This window comes from Syngnathoides biaculeatus, chromosome 8 (assembly GCF_019802595.1).
Source record: "Syngnathoides biaculeatus isolate LvHL_M chromosome 8, ASM1980259v1, whole genome shotgun sequence".
NCBI lineage: Eukaryota > Metazoa > Chordata > Actinopteri > Syngnathiformes > Syngnathidae > Syngnathoides > Syngnathoides biaculeatus.
The window spans coordinates 3,041,636-3,065,612 of NC_084647.1; the positions used below are offsets into that span (position 1 = coordinate 3,041,636).

At 39.1% G+C, this 23,977-nt stretch overlaps 2 protein-coding genes across 4 annotated transcripts in view; one reads left to right on the forward strand and one right to left on the reverse strand.

Annotated features, from left to right (window-relative positions):
- Positions 1–608: 608 nt before the first annotated feature.
- Positions 609–4,552, forward strand: LOC133505329 (heat shock protein beta-7-like). Its single transcript, XM_061828472.1, has 3 exons — positions 609–855; positions 1,914–2,071; positions 4,209–4,552. The coding sequence occupies exons 1-3, from the start codon at positions 609–611 to the stop codon at positions 4,380–4,382; spliced, it is 579 nt and encodes a 192-aa protein (XP_061684456.1). The 3' UTR covers positions 4,383–4,552.
- Positions 4,553–5,161: 609 nt separating this feature from the next.
- The window catches only part of LOC133504875 (chloride channel protein 2-like), a 158,091-nt gene continuing 139,275 nt past the window's right edge, over positions 5,162–23,977 (reverse strand). For all 3 annotated transcript variants that reach the window (XM_061827577.1, XM_061827578.1, XM_061827576.1), the window contains 4 exons: positions 20,817–20,855; positions 19,902–20,006; positions 14,032–14,118; positions 5,162–8,497 (listed from right to left, as the gene is read on the reverse strand). In XM_061827577.1, coding sequence (XP_061683561.1) covers positions 8,303–8,497; positions 14,032–14,118; positions 19,902–20,006; positions 20,817–20,855 — 426 coding nt within the window. In that variant the 3' untranslated portion in view covers positions 5,162–8,302. The remainder of the gene's footprint in view (positions 8,498–14,031; positions 14,119–19,901; positions 20,007–20,816; positions 20,856–23,977) is intronic.

A 23,977-nucleotide genomic window follows, 5' to 3' on the forward strand; every position in this document is an offset into this window, starting at 1 on the left:
CCAGAACATTCTTTTGCAATTCATTGTCTGTTTAGATTAATTTAGTTATACATTTATTTCTTACCCAAGTGTCTGATTCACCCAGTCTATTTCTAGCCTTGCCCCCCCTTACCCACTTGCGTACATTTGGACAAATCTCCTTTCAATACCTCTTGGAAACTGTTAATTAAAACCCAGAAGCGTAAACCCTGTTAAGTACAAAACTGTCATTATGTATTTGAGGAAGAAAATGTTCTTTTGTTATTGATGAAGACTTGAGGCTGTGGGCAGGGTCAGTTTAACAGACGATCTATCCCTTTCCTCGCAGCATGCTTCTATTTCGGCCCACATGCCAGAGGTATCGCAGAGTCCGCTGGACGTTATCTCTCGTCTGGGTTAGGCTTCAATGGAAGTAGGTCTTCACTCCTTATCACTTGGTCCATTACATTTTTAGCACAAGTGGTCGACCGTTAGCCATCTATGTGTAAACGAACAAGGCTACGGAACCGGTGGTGTGCTCCCATGACCCACAATCCAGCTGGGCTTTATAAGGACACAACCCCAGTAAGAGGTCTTGTCTTTGAAGGCAAGTGAGAGTGTGTAGTCGAGAAGAACTTGTTTTTGGTATCATGGAATCACTGAATTCATCTCGTGGCAGATCCTCTTCCTCCTATCGCTCCTTGGCCCATTATAGCTCCTCCAGTAGTTTTCGGTCCGAGGGCTCACAGTCCGGATCGTGTGACTCCCTGGAGGCACTTTTAGAGCCTTTTCTTGATTCGGGGAACTCACCCTGCCTGTTTTGTCAAGAAGTCCACGGTGGGTCCGCTTGCCAGTCCCCCTTCGGCAGGCACAGCAGATCCTCTTATGGCCTCACTGGTAAGTCAGCTGAAGCTCACGACGGATAGAACTGGTTCAAATTGGACTTTCTGATCCATTAGTGCACAGACCTTCAATCATTTAACAAAGATGATGAATAATAATTATAATGTGATGCACAACTAAAAATGGAGTGTCACAGAACCTATGGGAGAATTAGTATATAGAGCTATTCTTATAAACTGCATAACATAAGTACTGCATATGCTGGACTGTAATATACTGTATGTAAGAACTTGGGATTTTTGAACTGGAACCTCACATTCTCATCAAGTTAAGCCGCAGACAAATACAAATTCCCACTAATATTGGGAGTGATCTGACTCTGATTTCTGACTACTGTCAAAGTGTCCTTGAGCAAGGCAGTGACCAGACCACCTTAAGCCCAAAAACTGCATCCCTCTATCTCAGATACGGCATCTGTCCTTTTTGTGTTTTGGCCACTGAGAATGGAACATTTTAGTCACAATTACAGTCACAATTAACGTCTCTCACAGAATCACTTAGAAGGCCAGCAAACCCAATCTTGAAATGATGACAATTGTGAGTGCTACATTGACAGCTGCTTATCCATCCATCCATCAATTTTCTTAGCCAATTATCCTCACAAGGGTCGCGGGGAGTGCTGAAGCCTATCCCAGCTATCAACGGGCAGGAGGCGGGGCACACCCTGACTGGTTGCCAGCCAATTGCAGCAGCTGCTTACCACCGAATGCAATTTCCCGTGATGGTGGTCTCAGCATGATGCTTTTTTTCTTCATTTTTTTTTTTTAAAGATGAAACAAGGGCCTTAGCCAAGTTGGTGGGAATTCTGAACAGCTTGAAATACCAGTTAGTGTTGGGACAATACAGGCTGATATAAGGAAAAAATAACATCAGTTAGGACATATAAAATAATAGATCATTGGCATTTAGGTTTAAAAAGAAGCAGTGGTTTGCACACTTTTGCAACCACATTAATTCAGTTGGTCACAAACTGCACCCGGGACGTAGTTTGCACTCCGCCTGCATGTACACAGTATATGCTTGTTTATTTGTTGTCACTTTTTATGTTACAGCTCCAGTGAGTGGCGCTGTCCCAATCTCTCAGACAGGTTCTGAATGTGTGCAGTGTGTCGGAGATGGCTACTCCATGTCCGCTGATCTCAGCCAGTTTGAGCCGCATGATGTTGTGGTGATGGCGTATCACCAACATGTCGTCATCCATGCGGAGAAGGTGCGTGCTCGAAAACAATAACTTCGTATTGAAAAAAAAAAGAGCATATAATAATAATAATAATATAAGAATATATAGTAGATATGCATTAATAATTGAATATTAAAACACCAGTGAATATTTACATTTATTCTGGTGAAATATGAGATTATTTTAAGGATGATATGTATTTTATGCTTCTACAGTCGTTGACAAAAGCACGTTTCCCATAATTATTATCTTAAATCTAATTCAAAGGATAATATCAATGCATTAAATGCAAATTGATATTTATATACGCTTAGTGAACTAAAAAAAAGTGGGTAAACTAAGTAAAAATATATGAATTTGAGAAGGAGGGCTAATACATTTTCATGGCACTATGGGTTCAAAAAGTTCTGAGGTCCCGGGTTCAATCCCACACCCGCCCGCCTGTGTGGAGTTTGCATGTTCTCCCTGTGCCTGCGTGGGTTTCCTTCGGGCATTTCGGTTTCCTCCCACATTCCAAAAACATGCAATATTAATTGGACACTCTAAATTGCCAATAGTGTGACTATGAGTGAGTCTGTTTGTCTCAATGTGCCCTGCGATTGGCTGGCACCTAGTTCAGGGTGTACCCCGCCTCCTGCCCGTTGACAGCTGGGATATGCTCCAGCACTCCCCGCAACCCTCGTGAGGATAAGCGGTGAAGAAAATGGATGGATGGATATAGGTTCAAATGGAATTTACAATTATTACTACAAATCAAAATACTGTAATTTCTCGAGTATGATTGCACACGCATGGTATAGTGATACACATGCCATAATTTGGTGCAGCCAGCATGGGATCGCTTCCCACCAGTGATGGTGTTATGTGTTTTGCGACTGACTGGTGACCAGTCCAGAATGTAACCCACCATTCTCCTGAAGTTAGGTGGGATAGGCTCCCTCCATCCGTGTGAGGATAAGTGGCTTGGAAAATGGATGGTGTTCAGTTATCAGTCATATTTAAAGAAAAAAAAACTTTGCATATTTTTTCAGGGTATGTAAACGTATGAGCACAACTTTATATTTATTGATTTAAATATATACAATTGAACCCCCTGTCATATTGGAATGAAAGTCTATGCTTGACCATCATAACCTCTAGATGGCTGTGGCATATTAGAATGAAACTGTACAGCCTTTCTATAACCTATAGATGAAAATGTGAAAGCACGTTCCCCTATATGTGTGTATAATGCACACAATTGGCTTTTGAGTATTTTTTTTTGGGGGGGGGACACATTTTACACGAGAAATTGCAATACTCAAAAAATATGACCAACCCCCCGGCAACCAGTTCAGGGTTTACCCTGCCTCCAGCCTATTGACAGCTGGGATAGGCTCCAACACTCCCATGACCCTTGGATAAACAGTGAAGAAAATGGATTCATGGATATATATTTATACTGAAGTCACTCGCTTGATTTGTTTGACAGTAAAGAACAGCACAGAGAAATGAAAGATATTTAACTGATGATGGATATATTTGAGGATGTTTTCACCTAAGGATAGCTGTAAAAAAAAAAAAAAATCAAATCTTTTTGTAAACATATATTATGTAAATTACCAGGGTGCCACACCAGCCCTGATCATACCACATATTTTACTGTACTTGGTGAGTGGTATATTGATTTTAATTTAATAGGTGTACACTCATAATGCGCTTTTATCCATCCATCCATTTTCTGAGCTGCTTACCCTCATAAGGGTCACAGGAGTAGTAGAACCTATCCCAGGTGTCATTGGGTAGGAGGCGGAGTACACGCTGAACTGGTTGTCAGCCAATCACAGGGCACATCGAGACAAACAGGTGCACTCACAATCACATCCAGGGGCAATTTTGTGTCCAATTAATGTTGCATGTTTTGGGGATGTGGGAGGAAACCGGAATGCCTGAGGGGAAAAAAAAAAAAAACAAAACAAAACATGACGACATGGGGAGAACATGCAAACTCCACACAGGGAGGACTGGGATTTGAACCCCGGTCCTCAGAACTGAGGCCAACGCCCTAACCATTTACTTCACTGTGCCGCCTCTGGAATTTTAGTTTTGAGAAAAAGATTTTTCTTAACTCTTAGTCCGCCTGCACAGTATCATATTTTTCAGGGGACACTTGTTCTTTGTCCTTCAGGTGACAGAAGATGGACACGTCAGTGACACATTCACACAGAAATCCTTGCTCCCCAAGGACATGAACCCTCTTTCTGTCCGTGGGACCTTTAACCGAGATGGCATCCTGGTTGTGAGAGTCAGCCGGCTCGACCTTCTAGTTGGAAAGGATCCTCCTATACTTCCTATGTACTGAAGTGAAGCTCACCTTTAACAATTTACTCAAAATTCGGCCTTGATCTCAGCTTTTGCCATGTTGAGAGAATAATACTTTTTGTAGTACTTAGTCTTTTTTAATTATGCTTCTTATAAGTCATTGATGGATGACTCAAGCTCACGACCATTACTTGCCACTACTTACAATAAACACGCACTTTACTACAGTGTTGGCATTTGTAGTGCATTTTTTTTAATGAATGACTGTCCAGTGGAACAGCTACATCATTAATGGCAGATCACCATTTCTTTTGTATAAAATATTTAACCATCCAAAACAGGCATTACCTTTAGAGTTATGTACTATTTCATCCGTTAAAAAAAGTGACTGATTTAACCCTTTTTGTCAAACTGTTTGTAATTTTTTTTTTTTTTTGATTAAAAAAACTCACCCAAAGATAGTGGGAATACGCTCCAACACACCCACAACCCCAGTGAAAAGCAGTGCAGAAAATGGAAAGATGATTAAACAAATGTACTAGGTTATGCGCTGATCATTTTTGGTTGATTGGTGAGCATAATAGCAAAACACAATTTAACTCTAAAGTGTGGCTAAAGGGCCAAAGAAGAAGCCACTTTGATGAAAATAAGATGCTGTGAATTGATTAATTTTTTTTTAATGTTACAGTCTCCTCTCATTAGGACAATGAGCAGCAGACCCGATAGAAACCAGTAAGCAGTGCTAATTGGTAGCTGGCTGAATGAATTGAATAAAAAAGGCATTGTGACACATTGATTACATTTTAAAATCTCATTTATTCATCCCTCATATACAAAACTTTTTTTTTTTCCATTGTGAAAAATATCTCTGGATATTGTTGCTCTCGCTCTGTGTGTTTTCTCCCAAAGAGCCTGAAATGGTGGATTTAAGATTCCTCTAAAAAACTCATGTGTACGTTTAAATCAAAGATCAGCTGACTTCAGGAAGAATTTGGCTGGACCATGACAAAAAAAAAAATCCATCACTGTGTGAGCGTGTCAACTACTCTTTGTGCAGGACGTGTAACCAAAGGTCCTATAATATAAAAGCAAACCATGACTGTTTCCCCAAAGACCTGGTACTGCAATACACTACTATAATGGACAGAAGTCCTGGGAAAGACCTCTTCATCAACTATCACAGATTCACTCCAAAAACTCGTCCACAGTATTCCCAATGGAGTGGAGTGTTGTACAGCGCCGAAGAGATGAAGGCATCAGCACATTTTGCCAATCTGGTGTATTTATACATGCAACGTACTTGAAAGTTTAAAAACAGTCATATACATGTTGATTTTAGTAACATCTTTACTGGTATTATTAAAGGTTCGAGGAAACTCCTTGCAATTGTCAAACTTGGTCACAAGCTCATGTGTGGCTCACTGCCAATGCTATATATTCTTACACTTCAAAGTTTTGTTTTTTTCAAAAGTAAAAATAAGGTTATCTTGGCATTCATGTCATCGATCAAAACAGGGTTACGTGAGATGCACAAGTTATTACACAATTTGATTATCTACGTGTAGATAATCCATAAGAAATGGAAACAATAAAACAATCCAGACCGACTTTGATTGATTACTCCCGACTAATCAATACACATCTATCGATGTCTGCATCTGTGTGGTCAAATGAAAAGTAGTTGAATGTTTACGAGATTAAGGCTAACAAAGCACACTACACTGCAAAAAAGTAAATCTTACCAAGTGAATTTCTTGTTTCTCGTGAAAACATACTTATTTTAAGACAGATTTTCCTGTTTTCAAAGTTTTCAACAGCAGAAAAACATTTGTTGATGCTAAATCTTATTTTAAGTGTATTTTCAGGTTAAATTAGTTCCATTGGCAGTTTTTTTTTTCACACAAAATGAGACATTAAAATAGGTCAATTCGTGTGGGTTATATTGGCAGATTTTTTTTGGTTCTATAAACCAGTATTTTTTTGTCTTGCTGAAAACTTCTGTCCTAAAATAAGACGCTTTCAGTTGAAAATAAAAAAAGAAATTCACTTGGTAAAATTAGCATTTTTTGCAGTGTTTAATGCATTGAATGGGAAAAAAAATAGAATCAAAAATAAAATAAAACCTGCTAGTGGATTTGGAGTTTCTGTGGTTGACGTGTAAGACACTGGCTGCTTTGTCTATTTGTGCAACTCTTGGAGGAGTCTCCCCACCTGTGAAGTAACTCATGTACATAACTCCTCCATCATATCCACAGTCAACTACTGTTACGTGAAGAGCACCGACACACAGACCCACACACGGACATGCACAAAAACAGACACACACACACGCACACAGAAACACACACACAGACAAAAACCATGCTGGTCCCTTCGAAAAGAGCTTTTCTTGGCATCGGGAATATTAAACAATAACGGGTTGAGCTGCCAGCGCGATGGCCCCATTTGATCAGCAACCACAGGTATTTTTGTACAGTACATCAAAAGACAACAGAACATTAAAATAATTAGACCATTTAATATAAAACTACCCAAGACTCTTAAAAAAAGAACAGTCAAATATTATGGATTGGGTAAGAAAAATTCCGATTTCATCTTAGAGTATCAAAATGTTAGACCACAAACACCTGCTTCTTAAAAAAAATAATAAAATAAAAAAAATCGGACGATTTCTGAATCAGAAAATGAAGCTGATTAGATGGACGGAGTACGCCAATCAAATACTGTAAGCACACTTCATCACATACAAATCTACACTGATGGTGTTTTGCCTTCAGTGGCCACCATGAACACAAGCAAACAAACGAAAATTACGGTATGGAGGACAACCGTGTATTGTTGACAACAACAACATTTTTGTGGGTTGTCCTTCCCATAGAGGACAAGAAAGACAAATCTGTGTTTTCTTTCCATTTGGCCCACATTAAATATTAAATACACATTACTTACAGACCATGTCAGAAATCATGCTGACAAAACATTGATGCTGATAGCTGGAGCAATAATTTAGTGGCAATGAAAGGTGATTTTTTTTTCTTTTAAATGAACTTACAAAATTTTTCCATTGATTACTTATTGATTTCATTTAGTGTTTCAACTTCGATTGTATTCAGTGAGCTGCTTCATGTCTTATACTGTATCTTAGGGTGGGGCCTTCACATAGTAATGGACGTTAGCTAATATGGTGATCAAAGATGGATAGATAGGGAGGCTTCGAGCACCTCGTTGCGTTATGACAGGTTCAATCTTACCGCCGTCCATTTATTTCCTGTTACTCATTCTCTCCCTCCCTTGGTCACTTCCTCCCATTATCGTCCTCTCAACCGTCGGCGATCGGTAAGAGCTATATTTAGATGAAAGACAGAGCATTGCCGCAGTCATGTTTGTGTGTACCATATGTCTGTGGCGACTCACGGGAAAGGAGTGTACATTATTCAACTTGGGCATGACAGCTTGCGTCGTTCATAATCTTGTAGTGGTGAGAACGCCAACAATTCACCTTTCCAGTGTGAAAAATAGTGCCATTAAAAAAAAGAAAAAAAGTAGAGTGAGACAATAGAACAACAACTACAACAACAAAAATACAGCATGTCTGCCTCCCTAAGCAAACATGCATACAGTATCAGCTCTGCTTTCATACTTACAGTACCTACAATGGAAGACCAAATGGAAGACTGGGTCACCATTCTCACGACAATATGAGATATATGAACCAAACGACGTTTGCATAAGCATCCCTTAAAAAAAAAAAAAAAAAACTTGACCATGAGAGGGCACAGGTTGTGATGTATTCTACTCTGTAGAGTGTCTGGAATAGAGCTTGTGAGTTTCCTGTAGAATTTTGGAAACAGTGTGGGAGGATGACAAAAGAAGATTGGCAGAGCAGTAGAACTCTTTCCACTATTTAGTTCCGGACGTCGGCAAATCCCCCTTTGATGTTTCCTCCCTCTATTACAGGCATTACTGGGACTTTTCCTCGGACTCGGATGGGGTGAGTTCACCGGGCAGCGATGTGCTCTTTTGGTGATCCCATAGCTTGTGAAGCTCTGTAGCCTCATTCTCGCTGCTGCTTGTCCCACTGTCCCGGAAGCTAGCCAGAGGTGGACGCACCTTCACGCCTTTCACCGTCACAGAACCCTCGATTGCTTTGCGAAGCTGGACAAACAGAAAACAGACACAAGTTGAGTCAAGTTTTTTTGGATACCTGCTAAGATGTCTGAGATCTGATGTTGATGACAACCCCCCCACTAATAAAAAAATGGCTGTTTGTGTCCAGAGTTGTGTCTGCATTTATTCAATTTTGGTATCAGTGTTGGCTTGCTTCATTCTTGTGTCATATGAAAAGGTTCCATGTGTAATGTCGGGTTCTTGATTTTTCATCACTGTTTACCTTCATGTGACTTTTGCCTTTGAGAGACTCTGATTTTAATTTTTTTTTTTTACTTTCGACCATATAATTTTACCTCTGAGACCAGCTACTTCTACCAATCCCAATGACCTCCACTCAACTGCCTTCAGGTTGGATATGCTAAGGCCTAAATACTATATCTGATTAGCCAAGTAAATAACTATCTAATCCACTCCTGCTTTTCTGAATTCATAACGTTTGGTAATTGTCACCCACACTTTTGTCATCTCATATTTAGTTTCCCGCAACTCCTTACACACACACACACACACACACACACACACACACACACACACACACACACACACACACACACACACACACACACACACACACACACACACACACACACACACACACACACACACACACGCACACACACGCACACACACTTGCTTTTTAAGTGGAACATAGTGGCTTGTGAAGCATTTCCCTTGATTAATTTCCTTGGAAATTTTCAATTGCCCTTGCATTATATTTCACACTGTACATAGAGTGGAGACAATTATTTGAGCCCTCGTTGATTTATTCAAGGTCACTAAATGACAAAGACAGGATTGCTCTAATATTTTAATGGTAGCTTTACGTGTATATTAACAGTGAGAAACAGAATATCGAAGAGAAAATCCGAAAAATAAAAAGGCATTTTCATTTAATTGAGTGAAATAAGTATTTTATCCCCTATCAAGAATAAAGAAGTCATCTCATACAGAACAAAAATATAAATACAACACTTTTGTTTTTGTTCCAATTTTTACGAGCTGGACTGATCTGAAACTTTTTCTACCTTTTCTCCTTTGTCGAGATAATCCACCTCACAGGTGAAGATGTTGATTGGACAGTCACAGAAACAATAAAAGATGTGAATTGAAACATGCAGTCTTAGGATACAGCACAATGCCACAGGTGTTGCAAGTTCTGACAGAGCGAGAAATTGGCATCCTGACTCCAGGAAAGTCCTCTAGAGCTCTTGCCCGTGAATTGAATGCTCATTTCTGTACTACAAGCTGTCTCCAAAGGAGTTTCAAGCCACTGGGCAGTACATCCAACGGGCCTCACAACCACAGACCAGGTGTAACCACACCTGTGAGGTTGGATGGATGATCTTAACCCATTCGTGGGCAGTGTCCCATTTTTGGGACATCATGTTTTTCATGCATTATATCCTTCAGTATATCAAAATATTTAAGTGTTTTAATCTGAAGCCATAATTTTATATCCAAGAAAACCCAAGTACCCTCTTGCGGGCAGCGTCCCGATTTCGGGACGAGATTATAAATGAGTAAAGTTATCATGTAAATTAACCATAAATGACAAAAAGAAGTGTTATTTCCTTGATTGTGACCTGATAGGAGACTTTTATCTCAATAAGGCAAAAAATTGCCAACCTGGCCATGAATGTGTTAACCAAAGAGAAATGCTCACTAACAGATTTAGAGAGATTTGTGAACAATATTTGAGTGAAATGACTTTGTGTATGCAGAAAAAGCATTAGATCTTTGAGTCCAGCTCATGAAAAATGGGAGCAAAAACAAGTGTTTGTATTTTTGTTCAGTGTACTTTGAGAAAGTATCTGAACTAAACTCATGACCTGCATGAAAATGACACATTTTAAATTGTTACCTCTATAAACACACCTTTTTACACAATCAGACAAAACCCTCATCTGTCATGGGCTGGAAAAAATAACTTTCTAAGGACATCGGGCACAAGACTGTAGACCTGTAGAAGGATGGAAGGCGCTTCAAGACTGCTAGCAAGAGGCTTGGTTAGCAGGAGACAACTGGAGTATCAATAATTCTAAAATGGAGTAAACAGAAAATGACTGTTAATCTCCCTTAGTCTCGGATGCATGACTTCTCCTTGTGGCATATGAGTAATCGTGAGAAAAGTGAGGCATGAGCCCATAACTGCCTGGGAAGAGCTTGTTACTGATCTCAAGGCAGACGGGAAAACAACCACCAAGAAAAACATGGGTAACACGCTGTCGTAAAAAATTCTAATCCTGCAGCGCCTGTTAGGTCCCTCTGGTACATGTACAGACCCATCTGAAATTTGCTATTGTACACCTGAGTGAAAGAGAATGATTGAGAGACAATGATGTGGTCTGTTGAGACAAAAACTGAGCTGTTTGGAATAAATTAGAATAGTTGTCTTTGGATAAAAAGAAATTCAGACTATGATCTTTGTTTTTTTCCCCCTTTGCAAAAGAGAGAGGTGAGCTTCAATGCATCGAGGGGAATATGGATGGAGCGTTGTACGGTGAAATCCTCCTCTTAGCTAGGAGACTTAAATAGGGCTTTGGGTGGGCTTCCACCATGACGATGACCCAAAGTACACATCCAAGGAAATGAAAGACCGGCTAAAGAAGAAGCACACTGGTGTCATGGAGTGCCCTAAATACGATATAAAATTTGTGGCGGGAGTTGAAGCTTTGAGTTGTCCAAGATTCCTCCTTGTGTGTGTATGCTATCAACTATAAAAAAACATTTAACCACTGCGTTGGCCAACAAGGGGTTCCGTATTCCATCAGAATCAGTTTTATTGGCCAAGTGTATAAAAACACAAGGAATTTTTCTCTGGCAGTCGGTGCTGCCCTGGTACAACATTCAGACAAAGAACAAGGAACAATATATTAACAAGAACAAAGAACAAGAGACATTCCTGTTTATAAGAACTATTCCTTATAAGTCGTGCAAGATGTAAACTCTTCATTTAGAACATGTAAGAGATAAGTGTGTTAACGTCCAAATACTTATTTCCATCAATGATATATATAGTGCTGGTAAGTGCTTTAACCAAAATTATAATTGTAATGTAGAAATATAATAATGCATATAAATATTGTAATAAATTATTTCATTATTTTTTAACATTGACAATTATATTTAAAGCCTAAGTGTCATCCTTATAACATTCTAAAATTGGTATTGTAATGAAAAATATATATAGCATTATTCATTTCAATGTCCATACGAAAACATAAATGTGAGCGGAGTTGCAGAAGTGTCATTCAACGATATCCAAGTGGTCGCCATATTGGCTGCATCCTCTGTAAGTGACGTCACCCGGACATTCGCCAATGAAAACACATGGTGCACCCCAACTATGGGAGACGAACACGTCCTTTCTGACATGGAAGCTCTTTTTGAAAAGGACAACACCACACAACCGAGTGAAGTTACCGAGGCAATATTACACTATTGTTTCGAGCCCTCGGGGCAATTATATACTATTGTTTCGAGCCATATTCCGATGATATGCGATCATGGCCAAACCGCATCCCCGTCCAATCCACTTCCGCAGCGGAGATGAGCCATCGCGGCTCATGGCAGCCGGGTGTGGCTTATGACGTAGCCGAGCCGTACTGCTTTAGGGGGGTGTTCATAGACGCCGCAGTATGATGAACAACACAGTCAGCCGGGGCGCTTTACTGCGCGCACACGGCTGAGTGACGCATTCTCGACTGGGTTCTTGAGAGCCGCCCCCGTCCGCAAAGCCCGACGCGTAGCCTTCGCAGAAGCTGTGACCGCCGAACGCGGCGCCTCAGCCGGTGTGACTGATTTTCGGCGCCGTGGTGGCATATAATGGAGCCGAGGCGTGCTGCTTTTAGAGGGTTGTTCACAGCCACCGCAGTACGCGATGAACACTATTGAGCCGGGGCGCATTACTGCGCGGACGAGACTGAGTGAGACATTGTTGGCTGGGTTCTTCAGATTCGCCGCCGTCCGCGCAGCAGCCCGACGCCGTCCGACGCGCACATAGACATATTTCATACGCGGATCTTTTGTTACGTTATGAGGGACCGATTACGTGGTCCGCCCCACACTATTATTTTTTTTTTAGTAGCTGAATACACACCTACCTGTGATTTGGAACCCACAAAGCTCTCGTCCTCTGCACCCGTGCAATCCATTTTTCACAACAAACCAGGTCTCTTTCAAACTTATGAAGGATAATTCCATTCTCTTGAGTGTTCAAGCAATGTCCAGAAATGCAATAAGGCGGAATTTTGGCTAACACGAAGGAACAACGAAATACCTTCCTGGAGGTAAAAATAATGGAAAGAAACGAGTCCACTTGGGGGCGTCGCTGTCCTTTACATCACTTCCTGCTTCTTCTCGAAAACAAATCCCTCGAGAGGATTTTCATGGTGGGAGTTAGAAAAAGCTGTATATGTCAAAATCATGTTTTGTGGTGAAAAAACGCATGGGCCCATATTGGCTGACGTTTTTTTTCATAAATAACATACTAAAAATCATCCATTTCATGACACTTGACCTTTAAAGTAAACAAAACAGACCATATTGTCAGCTACATATGTGTTGATTAAGATCGAAAATGATATCACATTCTGAAACAGACCAATTATTTTTAGTGTTTGATTTTAATGGTTCAGTTATTTCTCAGTTCTTAAAGAAACATAATGATCCGCTTTGAATTTGGTTTTAAAAAGGTGATTCAGTAAATGGTAAAACATTGGGAGCTCAAGGAAATTGAAAACCACCCATCCATCCATTTTCCAAGCCGGGAACATCTGCATTAAACCACTTTATGATGGTACAGTATTTCTGGTTTCTTGATTTTTTGTTTGACAGACAGGTAGCATCATAAATGTGTTAGGAAAAATGTATTGCCTATCTTTAATGTCTGTTAAGCACCTGGTACTTCTTTGTTTTCCTAAAAGTGATCTGTTACAAATAATATACAGTACTGGCGGTCTTTTATTTGACGGATCGCCACCAATCAGCATGTCCCAATTCAATTCTGAGCAGAGTTATGAATATGAACAAAAATGTTGCTCCATATCCATAAAGACCAGCAAACCAGGCAGGGAAATCTTGGGCTTTATCTGCTTTGAATGGGCTATTGTCTGCTGGTGGTATTTAGAACAAAAACACCTAAATGTCAGGGACAAACTGCGAAGCGCAACAATTCTCTTGCCACTTTCTGTGCAATTCACAAAGGGTAGGAGTAGTGGGCGGAGGGGCGGAAGGACTTGTTGGTGATGGAGATTGAGAGGGAGGGTGTGGAGACTGAAAATGGACATCTAAAAGAGATGGCAGTATCAAACAGCCTTCTGTATGTCACTTCACATAAGTAGAGGGAGGAGTCCATTATTTTGACTGAAGTGTGTATGTGCATGCCTGTAATTTTGGAATTATGAAGCCTGTACGCATTCTGCTGGTAAGTGATGGAAACCCCAACTTTTATCACAAAGTAGGTTGAGATTTGATGAAAAACTTAAGTGCGAGGCTCTAAAAAGCAGTAATATTCTTACCTCTTTCAGGGAAACCACCCCGATGAGACGCCCAATACTCGTGACATAGGCGTGGTCGAGCCCTAGCAGCGAAAATATAGTGTGGGTCTGAAAGGACAACAGCAGCAGAGATGAGAAATACACTAAATAGACACAGCGGGCATTCTTGGATAAAATTACTATTTTTTTAAAAAAATGTTTTATTTTAAAAAATTGTACAAAGCACAGATGAAAGCATTGTCTAAAATGCTAATCGTTTGCAAGGAGCAGCAGAAAAGACTGAAAACACTTCATGAAGCATGCTGGATGAGCCACTTGCTTGTCCATTCTCAAGAAGAAAAAAAAAAAAAAAAAAAAAAAAAAAAAAAAGTAAAGAGTAGTAAAAAGTCCTATCTAAAAAACAAAAACATCCGCATGTGTGATGGAGCCAATCAAATAAAAATTGGTTCATTTCAGTGTGAAAACAAGGACACTCAATGCGTTTCCTGCTGCTTGTTATATGGAGTTATACCAGTCAATTTAAACACCGAGACAGTTCTTTACCAAAAAGAAGATGGCTTTATTCGAAGAGCAGCCACAATTCGGGCAAACACTATCGTTGAAATCATTTGTATGTAATGCAGTAAAAACATCAAATAATGAATTAAAGGAAAAAATGGCATATAAGAAAAAGAATGAAAAGAGGAAAAAAAACAAAAGTAAAAGCTACTATATGCACGGAAATCTTAAATGTTTTTTTTTACATGAATTAGTATTCGAGTGTTAATGTGGAAAAGACTGCTCATGCTTAAACACTTGGGAAACATAAACAGCCAAATAGCTTCTCTCTCTTCCTATTGCGATGCTTTTGCAAATATCTGCATTATAGAAACCATCTGGTAAGGGAAAAAGCAACAGCTGATTTTCAATGCTTGATAAATCTTCAAACTCTACAATGGATACACTGCTACATACGTACTGATAGTCAAAATGTGGAAGGACAAATAACTTTCAGATTTATAACTAAATAATTAAGGGGGGGATTGTAAAGTAGGCTTGTATAAATGATTTTTGATGATTATTGCTTTAGAACTACAGAGTTAGAGCCAAAGGGGGATTACACCTTAGACTGGTCATGTCAATTGTATAGGGTTACTGTCAATGGGGCATTGAGTGACATTTGACAAAAGGTCGCTATCTGAACCACTAAACCACCAAGGGTCCTTACATTATGTTATTATTTTGTTACATCCCTTTAACAAAAACATATCCAATGGACACAAACTCAGACACGTAGGCAAATCAATTGGGTTGCTGGAAAGAGAAAAATATTCCAGTGTGATTTTGCAGTACAACCAAGAAATGAGAGTGCTGCCTGTCACTAAACCATCGTGATTCAACTATTTTAAACTTCTTTACACAACCCGGTTTTTCACTTCCAAACTCTGTGACTACTAGTTCTATATTTGCTGAAAAAAATATTTTGCTTTTCCACATGGATCATTAAACTTGCATTTAGTTGTCTCCTCACTGCTACAGTTTCCTGGATGCATCCGGCTAAAAGCAATTGGGAGCACAAGGTCAAAAACTTTATTGGCAGATGATAGGTTACTGGTGTGATGCTGTCCGTTCCAGACATTTTTAGTACTTAATTGCACTCTCTGTTGAACTGGAGGAGGCATTTGGGGATACTTGAGTTTCAACCAGCTGGCAAATTACTGCACTGCTACTGTAATCTTTATACATGTATAAAAAAGCCTCTAGTAATCAAGTTTCAAACCCAACAAAAGCAGTCAACTTTGCATACAATCGCCATAAAAATGCAGACGGGAAGAAAATGCAAACTCCACACATCAGGTGAGGCCAGATTTGAACAGGGGACCTTAGAAATATGAGGCCGATGTGCTAACCAGTCATCCACCATGCCACATCTGTTGATGCAGTCCTTCAAAATTAAGAAAACTGATCAAAATGTAATCAAATGAAGTGTAATTAAGTCAATAAAATAGTGACATTAGCATTACATTTTCAACAGCCTAACTTGTGACTGTAACCAACAAAGTTTTCGACATAATACTCCCAACATTGCAAAACAACGCACGATAAATTGAAATGAAATGAATTCGGTTCGTATTACACTTACTGGTCTCCCTTTTATTGTTGTATTATAGCCTAGAGTCTTTTTCACACAAATATTTAATTTAATTAATTACTATGGTATTAACTTAGCTTTGCCTTAACCTCCAGTATGTTCTACCATGCGTATAAATTCAGAGGAATGGAATTCTGCCTTAAACTCGTGAATGTAAAAGTGCAGTATTTTTGCTGTGGAGAAGAAGCTTGAGTATCTGAGAGGCTAAGAGGCTGCTGTATTATTATTGCAGCAATTAATCGAATCCAGTCTGTTCAGCATTACCTCTACAGCAGTAAATAAGCTATATTATTAATACATATCCTCGTGAAAAAAACTGTTGAGGAGACTCGTAGAAAAGTGAGAAACTGAGGAAAAGAAATACAAGCCCTAAAACTGCAAGCTAAAAATCTTTTTTTTTTTTTTTTTTGTAGTACACGTCATATTTAATGAATTGTTAAAAATGGTTTAGAGAAGATCAAGATTCAAATCAAGAAATCACACTAAATCCTTAATTGAACACCTTGACTTGCAAATTGTAATCATGAGAAAAGAACAGCACATACATATTAATTAAGATTAGAAAAGCCATCTATACTTTAATCTTATGTTTTATTCCTGGATTTTATCAAGATCCTGTCAGAAAAAATAACTTATTGAATCTGCCATGTTTATGTTGCTGCAATGCGGCGCACATGTGCTACAAGCTCTCACTGGTCCAACGACAGTTGTGGGGAAAAAAAGAACCGATTTCTTGTATGGATACGGCGTAGGAGAGAAAAAGTATGCTACAAAAAGGTAAAAAAGGGTGTAAGACAATGAATGGCACATAAACAGTATGCACAGTGCATAAAGAGTAGAACCATCCATGTCTGTAAAGAACATATAGTTGAACCCAGAGGTTTACATACACTGTACAAAAGCACTTCTTTTTTTTGTCTCACTGTCTGAAGTTAAATCCGACTAAACATCTCCTTTTTCAGGTCAATCAGGATCACCAAACTTATTTAATTTTGTTAAAAGCAAAGCAAATTTATTTGTATAGTGCATTTCATACACAAGGTAACTCGATGCACTTTATATGAATAAAAACATTCAAATACAAAAATAAAAAGTTAAAAATAAAAAGTATAATTAAAACATCTTTTTGTGCAAGAAATATCACTGAAGTAGGAGTACTCTAAAATGCATGAGAAAAAAAAAAAGTTTTTAATCTGGATTTGAAAACACACTTGGGGCTGACGTCACCTCTTTTGGCAACTTATTCTGGTTTCTTTTTTTTTCTTTTTTTTTTGGCAGCACAATATCTAAATGGTGCTTCACCACGTTTGATTTGGACCCTGCACTCCATTCTTAGACCTGAGTCAGTCGATCTCAGAGCCCTACTGGGTTTGTATTCCATGAGCATTTCTTTCATGTATTCAAGCCCGAAATCGTTTAGTGATTTATAGACAAGGATTAGAACTTTAAAATCTATTCTAAAGACACAATAATGTGAGAGAAAATTTCTCTGAGAATTCTATTTTATTCTTGTTAAGGTCAAAAGTTTACATACATTTCCTTACTATCGAGGAGCATCTCCTTTGAATTGAATGACTTGGGTCAAACATTTTGGGCAACCTTCCACAGGCTTCTGACAGTACGCTGCTTGAATCCTGGCCCATTCCTCCTGACAGAACTGGTGGACTTGAGTAAGGTTTGTCAGTTGCCTTGTTCGCACATGCATTTCCAGATCTGCACACAAATCTTCAATGGGATTCTGATAAGGGCTTTATGATGGCCACTCCAACACATTGACTTTATCCTCAACCCATTTTTCTTTTTCAACCATTTTAACCTTATGCTGAGGGTCATTGTCCATTTGGAAGACCCATTTGTTTATCTTCCTGGGTGATGTCTCGAGGTTGCCATCTAATATTCTTTCTTCATTATGCCATCTATTTTATGAAGAGCTCCAGTTCCTGCTGCAGCAAAACAGCCCCAAAGCATAATCCTGCTACCTCCATACTACGCAGTTGGTATGGTGTTCTCAGGTCCACAAGCTTCCCCATTTTTCCTCCAGATGTAACATTGGTCATTGTTGCCAAACAGCTTCACTTTAGCTTCATTTAGACTACACGACATGTGTCCAGAAGTTAAGATCTTTGTCTTGGTGTTTTTTTGCAAAGTGTAATCTTTCCGTTTCTTTAGGAGTAATGACTTCATTCTCGGTCAGTAGCCTTTCAGCCTGTGTCAGTCCAGGACTCGAACTCGTTGACTCGTTAATGATACTTTCTTACCAGCTTCATCCAGCAGCTTCACAAGGTCTTTAGCTTTTGTTTCGGGGTTGATTCACACATTTCTGACCAAAACATGTTCATTTTTGGGACACAGACCCTGTATTCATCCTGAGCGCTGTTATAGCTTTGATAATTTCCTGGCCTTTCCTTTCTATTGATTTTTCCCATGATTTGAAATCAGGAAGCAAAAGGTTTGAGGTGGGGTCTTAAATATATCCTCAGATGTGTTGTCAATTAACCTCACAGGTTGTCAGTTACTCTATCAGGAGCTTCGAAAGCCATGACTTCAACATCTGGGCTTCCCCGTGTTCTTTAAAGACATAGTACTTTATGCACATGTAAACATTTAACGTTGAAGGAAATATAACATTTTCTAGGAAATTCTCTGTCATTACTGTTGCATTTAACAAAATAAAATTATTTTGGTGATCCTGACTGACCCGAAACAGGAGAGGTTTGGTTTTACTTTAAGACTTTTAGTTTTCTCTTTGAGACAGTGAAACAAAAAATGTGTTTTTGTAAACCTTTGGCTTCAACTGTAGGTAGTTGCCCTGAGCAACATTTATTATGCTGAAGGAGGGTGTCTGTGGTGTTGGCTTTTAGTAGTGTGCAGAAGAAGGAGGAGATTGATGGTACGTGGGATCTCTTAAATGTTTAAAGGGTCTTCACCCAGCCAGGACACAATAGAGGTCAGAGAGAAGGTAGTTCTTTCAATGGAGCATATTAGATACTTTCATAGCTGCAACCGACGAAGACTTAGTCAGTGGCATTTTTGGAAACGATACTCGATCGTACATGTGTGTGTGCGTGTGTGTAGGTGCGTGGGCGCATACGTGTGTAGGCACACTATTGAGTGTTTGTTACAGCATGTTGCAAGAAAACATTCAATGCAAGCTAAATGTTACCTCATAGGCTAACTCAAGAGTTGCTCAATGTGTCGATCGTCGGACGCCATGCAAAAAAAAAAAAAAAAGTCAGCCAATGTTCCCTCTAAACTGTGCGCATACAAAATTGTGCACTCTCTGCAGATATTCTGCGTTACGCGCAAAAAAACTATAATCCAACACAAATTGAAAGTATACCATAGAGCTATTCAGTTTGTGGCATTTTGCAATGTGATTCAATGAGTAAGGGATGAGTGGTTGTTAACATCCAATGGCACAAATCACATATGTACTGTAAACAATAAAAAGAAGCCACTGACTTCTTTTGGAAAGCAAATGGAACTTTCTCTAACAACATCCGCTGCTCTGCCACACTCTTTTTCCTTGTTTACCTTACACCTGCCGCCCACTCTTAAAAACGTACGCTCATAATTACAAATGTTACAGTACTTACGCAGCACATCAATGTGTTTTATAATGATTTTATTTTTTAATGATTTTATTTTATTTTTTATTTACATTTTACACAGTGACCCAGCTCCATAGGAATTAGGGTTTGTACAACCTGAGTGCTGCGATAAGAACTTAAGAGTGGAACAGTTGTATTTATAATCAGACCTTATGCAATGACGTGCGCTCCACGAGCTGGAATGGGGCAGGGTCAATCTTGCAATTGTTAAAGTTGACCTGCTCATCAAGCTGCATCTCTTCCCACTCTGCAATCTATAAAATACACAAATGAGAGGGATGTGCAATGTAACTAAGAACAGCAAAACATAACAGATTTAAAGGGATAGTAAATAAGAAAAAAGTAGCGTTTCTTTTGGCTTCCACACTGTAAAAAGCTTTGAAGCGGTATTTCAAATTAGTTGAAACTTACTTTAACGTTAGCAGACATCTTTATGCAGCTGGTAGAACAGCCCCTGCAGGCCACTACAAGGTGACACTTAAAGGCATGTTTAGATTCTGAAGCTGAACGACAGACTTGGAGCAGCAGCAGCACTATTGAAAGATGCTCCGAGGAGAAGCAACTTTTATGCCTCCTGTCAGTCATTAAACAGAAGGCACTCTCGACTGTCTTCTAAAAATTTGTTACAACCCAAGACCTGCAATGGAGGGGGGATTACTGTATACAAATTGATGGTTCTCTGGTGTGCCTGCATAACAAGGTAAAGGTAAATATACCTCCCAATTTCTAAAAATCCGTGAGTGAGTCCTGTTATACAGTCAGAGAGATGTTATGTGACAGTGGTGCTAATATAGTGTACTATAACCACCAAAACACCTTATTTCTCTGTCTTGGCAGTGAGGCTAGCTGATAGTCAGAGTTACTTTCATGGTTAAGTTAGCCAGTGGTGGCATCACAAAAGCAACAATCATTCACATTATAGAGCGGTGAAATACTACATAAAATCAGAAGGTAAGCAAAGCTGCATTGAGTCTTTTGGGCTGCACAGATATGAGCGAAAATAGAATACATGCTGTCTTGTGGGAAATGGCTTTAAACTCTGTGCAAAACAACCATAGTCGTACCTCTCTGATCGTCATATCATCTTCCACATCACCATCATCCTGCAGAAACAAAGGCCCAGAAAAACATTCCGTAAGTTTATAGAGTCCACACACTTGTTCAGATTGGAATTTGAATAAAACAAATGTATTGTCAGTATGGTCTGATGCATGACTAGGGTAATCAACCATTTTAGAAACAGAGCTACTTGCAGATTAATACTACAAAGGCGACCAACTTGATATGTGCTTCTGAAATAACAGATTTCTTTAAACTACATTTAATTGTACAGTGTTTAACTCATGATTATATTAATTTATTTGAAAACCCTAAACAAGTAAATATTTCCCCACGATTACCAATGATTATTTAACAAAATAGGGAACTGATAATAGTCAACATGCAAGACTACTAATATTACTCTCTAAGTACAACCATCCTAGTAAATCCCATCCCATCATCATTGAGCTAATTTTTAGATCAGGCTACCAGGCTGCTCATATGGTCCTCAGGGGCGAGCCATTGCCCACGGGCACCATGTTGGTGACCCTTAATGGAAGACATCCTGTTGGCTTGTATTTGTACTTTTAAAATGCAGTCCTTCTCTCATGATATCAAGTTAAATGACATTACAGACAAATGGGCAGCCATCTACAGTATGCATCACATCATGAGGGTTACACGGCATGCCTGCCCTCAAACAGATGGACAGGAATAGAATGAGTGACTGAAAAAGTGACTACAGTGCATATAATGAGTGAAGGAGTTTGATGTATGAGATCTTGCAGCAGATGATCATTATAGTGATGGATTGTCACCTCCGGCTGATAACTTTGTATTCCGCTTTCCCAATGCTGTTTGACAAGCTGGGAAAGCCTCTGTCTTGAAGAAAATGTGATGGAGAATTTTCCCAAAACTTAATGTGTCTGTTAGGGAAAAAAGGAGGGGAAAAAAGTGTGACCCTGGGGTTGATGGGAGGCAGAGCTCGTGCATCCTCATCCGTCCAATAGACAACCTGTTGGTAACCCTAGCAACTACAGCCATGGGGTAGAAAGAGCTGCTATACTGTAGCATTATGCAAGCAGAACACAGTTTTGACTGGAGTTGATAACCAAGTATGCGCGCAAGCACGCTTCATTTCTCCTGTTTCACTTATCAATGTTGTTTGTCAGTCACGCAACATATAGCCATGCTAAATGCCACAATGACCAACAGTTTTCAAGAGGGAACATATGAAGATCGGAAATATGTTTACAGATGAGTTATTTTAAGAATTAGCAAGAGACTGTGCAGGAGGAAGAGAGAGATGCATTTTAGAAAGATTTGCTCCTCTTAGAATAAAATCTTTAGCATTTGGGGAATTCTCCTGTATTCACACATATCTTAAGAGCTTTCATACAGACACTAAAACACACACAAAAAAGGACATTCACAAAATAAATGGAGATACTTAAAACTGACAACAAGCATGGAGTTCTGTCTAACAATCTGTCTGAACAAATCCACGCTGAGCTGAGCTCACAAATGGAAAGAATGAGGGTGAAAAACTCAGACACCATTTCAGAAGATTGGAAAATGTTATACTTCGAGCTATAGGAGTTAATACAGGGTGTTGTAGGTGTCATACCTAGATGTAAGTAAGCTAACAAATGGTGTCTATATATTGCAGCATAAAGTGTTAGGGGTATGTGTGTGTGTGTATGATGTAATAATTATTTACTGAATTTGTTTGAAAAGTGAAAGTGACTTTTGTCTGGACAAGATGATGTATTCATGTACAGTATCTAGCGGCAGTTGTATCCCAGAGTGCTGACAAAAGACCGTAAATTCTTCCTATGGAGTTCCTGTGATCAAATAGCCTCATTGCTTTTTCATTACCTTCGTGATTCCCACCCTCATCAGCTATCCATCTTTACATCCAGACACAATCTTCCAATTACTGGCACTCATGCATGGCTGGGTTAAAAGGGAACAAACAAACAAACAAACAAACACCCCACCCACACACAGACACCGTACGCTAATTTGTAGCAAAAGCAAACAGTATAGGGAAGCATAAAAGGTTGTCACAATTTTGGTCTGTTTTTTCTGTCAATCTAGCAGTAGCCGTTAAAAATCCAACAAGTAGTTATTACTATATCATAAATAGAGAACAACAGTATGGTAATTAAATCAGAAAATTAAAATGAATGGCACATTGATAAAACAATTATTTTAACACTTATTTTGAGTTGAGTCACGAGGAATATACTAAAAGTACTGGTAATGACACTGTCACAAAGAACAATGGAAGCAGAAAAAAAGAGTTTAATGTTGGAAGATTATATAATGCACATGACTCACTATGAATGCATTTCAATAGCAACGCACACAAGCTGGCCCTCAAACTTTGGGGCACTTAATGTATATCATAAATATATGATAAGAAGGCTTTTTAACTTTGACGACAAGAATGTAATTGGTGCAGCAATTAGTTTTTTGGACATGAGAGGTTTCTTTAACTTTGAATGTGAATGCTTTGCAGGGCGTGTGATATTTTGTTTAATGTATAAATGTATATTTACATAATAAATGGTTTTAATCTATCGTGTAAGGAAGCAACTGTTACAAAATATGGATACCCCTCTTTGTTGCCCGAGTTCCCGTTTAAGTTGCTAAAGCAATTAAAACAACAACAACAAAAAAAAAAGACATTCAAACTTTCTCTCTTGTGTTCATACTTCTAATAATGATGTCTCTCCAAGTGACTGTGAGATACTAAATGGTGCAAAAGGGGAACATTACAATAGTAATCACATGCAGGCAATTAACTGCTGAGTTTCCTGCTACTAATAACTTCTTTGCTCATCGTTTACAAATTCTATTAATGCCTTACCACTACATCTGATTAGGAGGAAGGCTTTAAAACCATTGTACATGGTTTTGTAATCAATAAAATGGTGTGGAGAATGATAATGTTCACCTCTGCCGTAGTTCTTTTTTACATGACTGATTCTGGGGGGGAAAAAAAAATACATAGATCCATTTTCTTAGTCCTTTATCCTCACAAGAGTCTTAGGAGGCAGGGTACACCCTGAACTGGTTGCGAGCCAACCGCAGGGGACATGGAGATAGACAACAATCGCAATCACATTCACACTTTAGGGCACCTTGGGTCTCCCTAATAATTAACTTTTCAGTAAGC

Coding starts and splice junctions, on each gene's coding strand:
- LOC133505329 (XM_061828472.1), top strand. CDS start 609: ATGGAATCACTGAATTCATCTCGTGGCAGATCCTCTTCCTCCTATCGC. Junction 856..1,913: donor ATCCTCTTATGGCCTCACTG/GTAAGTCAGCTG, acceptor TTTATGTTACAG/CTCCAGTGAGTGGCGCTGTC. Junction 2,072..4,208: donor TCGTCATCCATGCGGAGAAG/GTGCGTGCTCGA, acceptor TTTGTCCTTCAG/GTGACAGAAGATGGACACGT.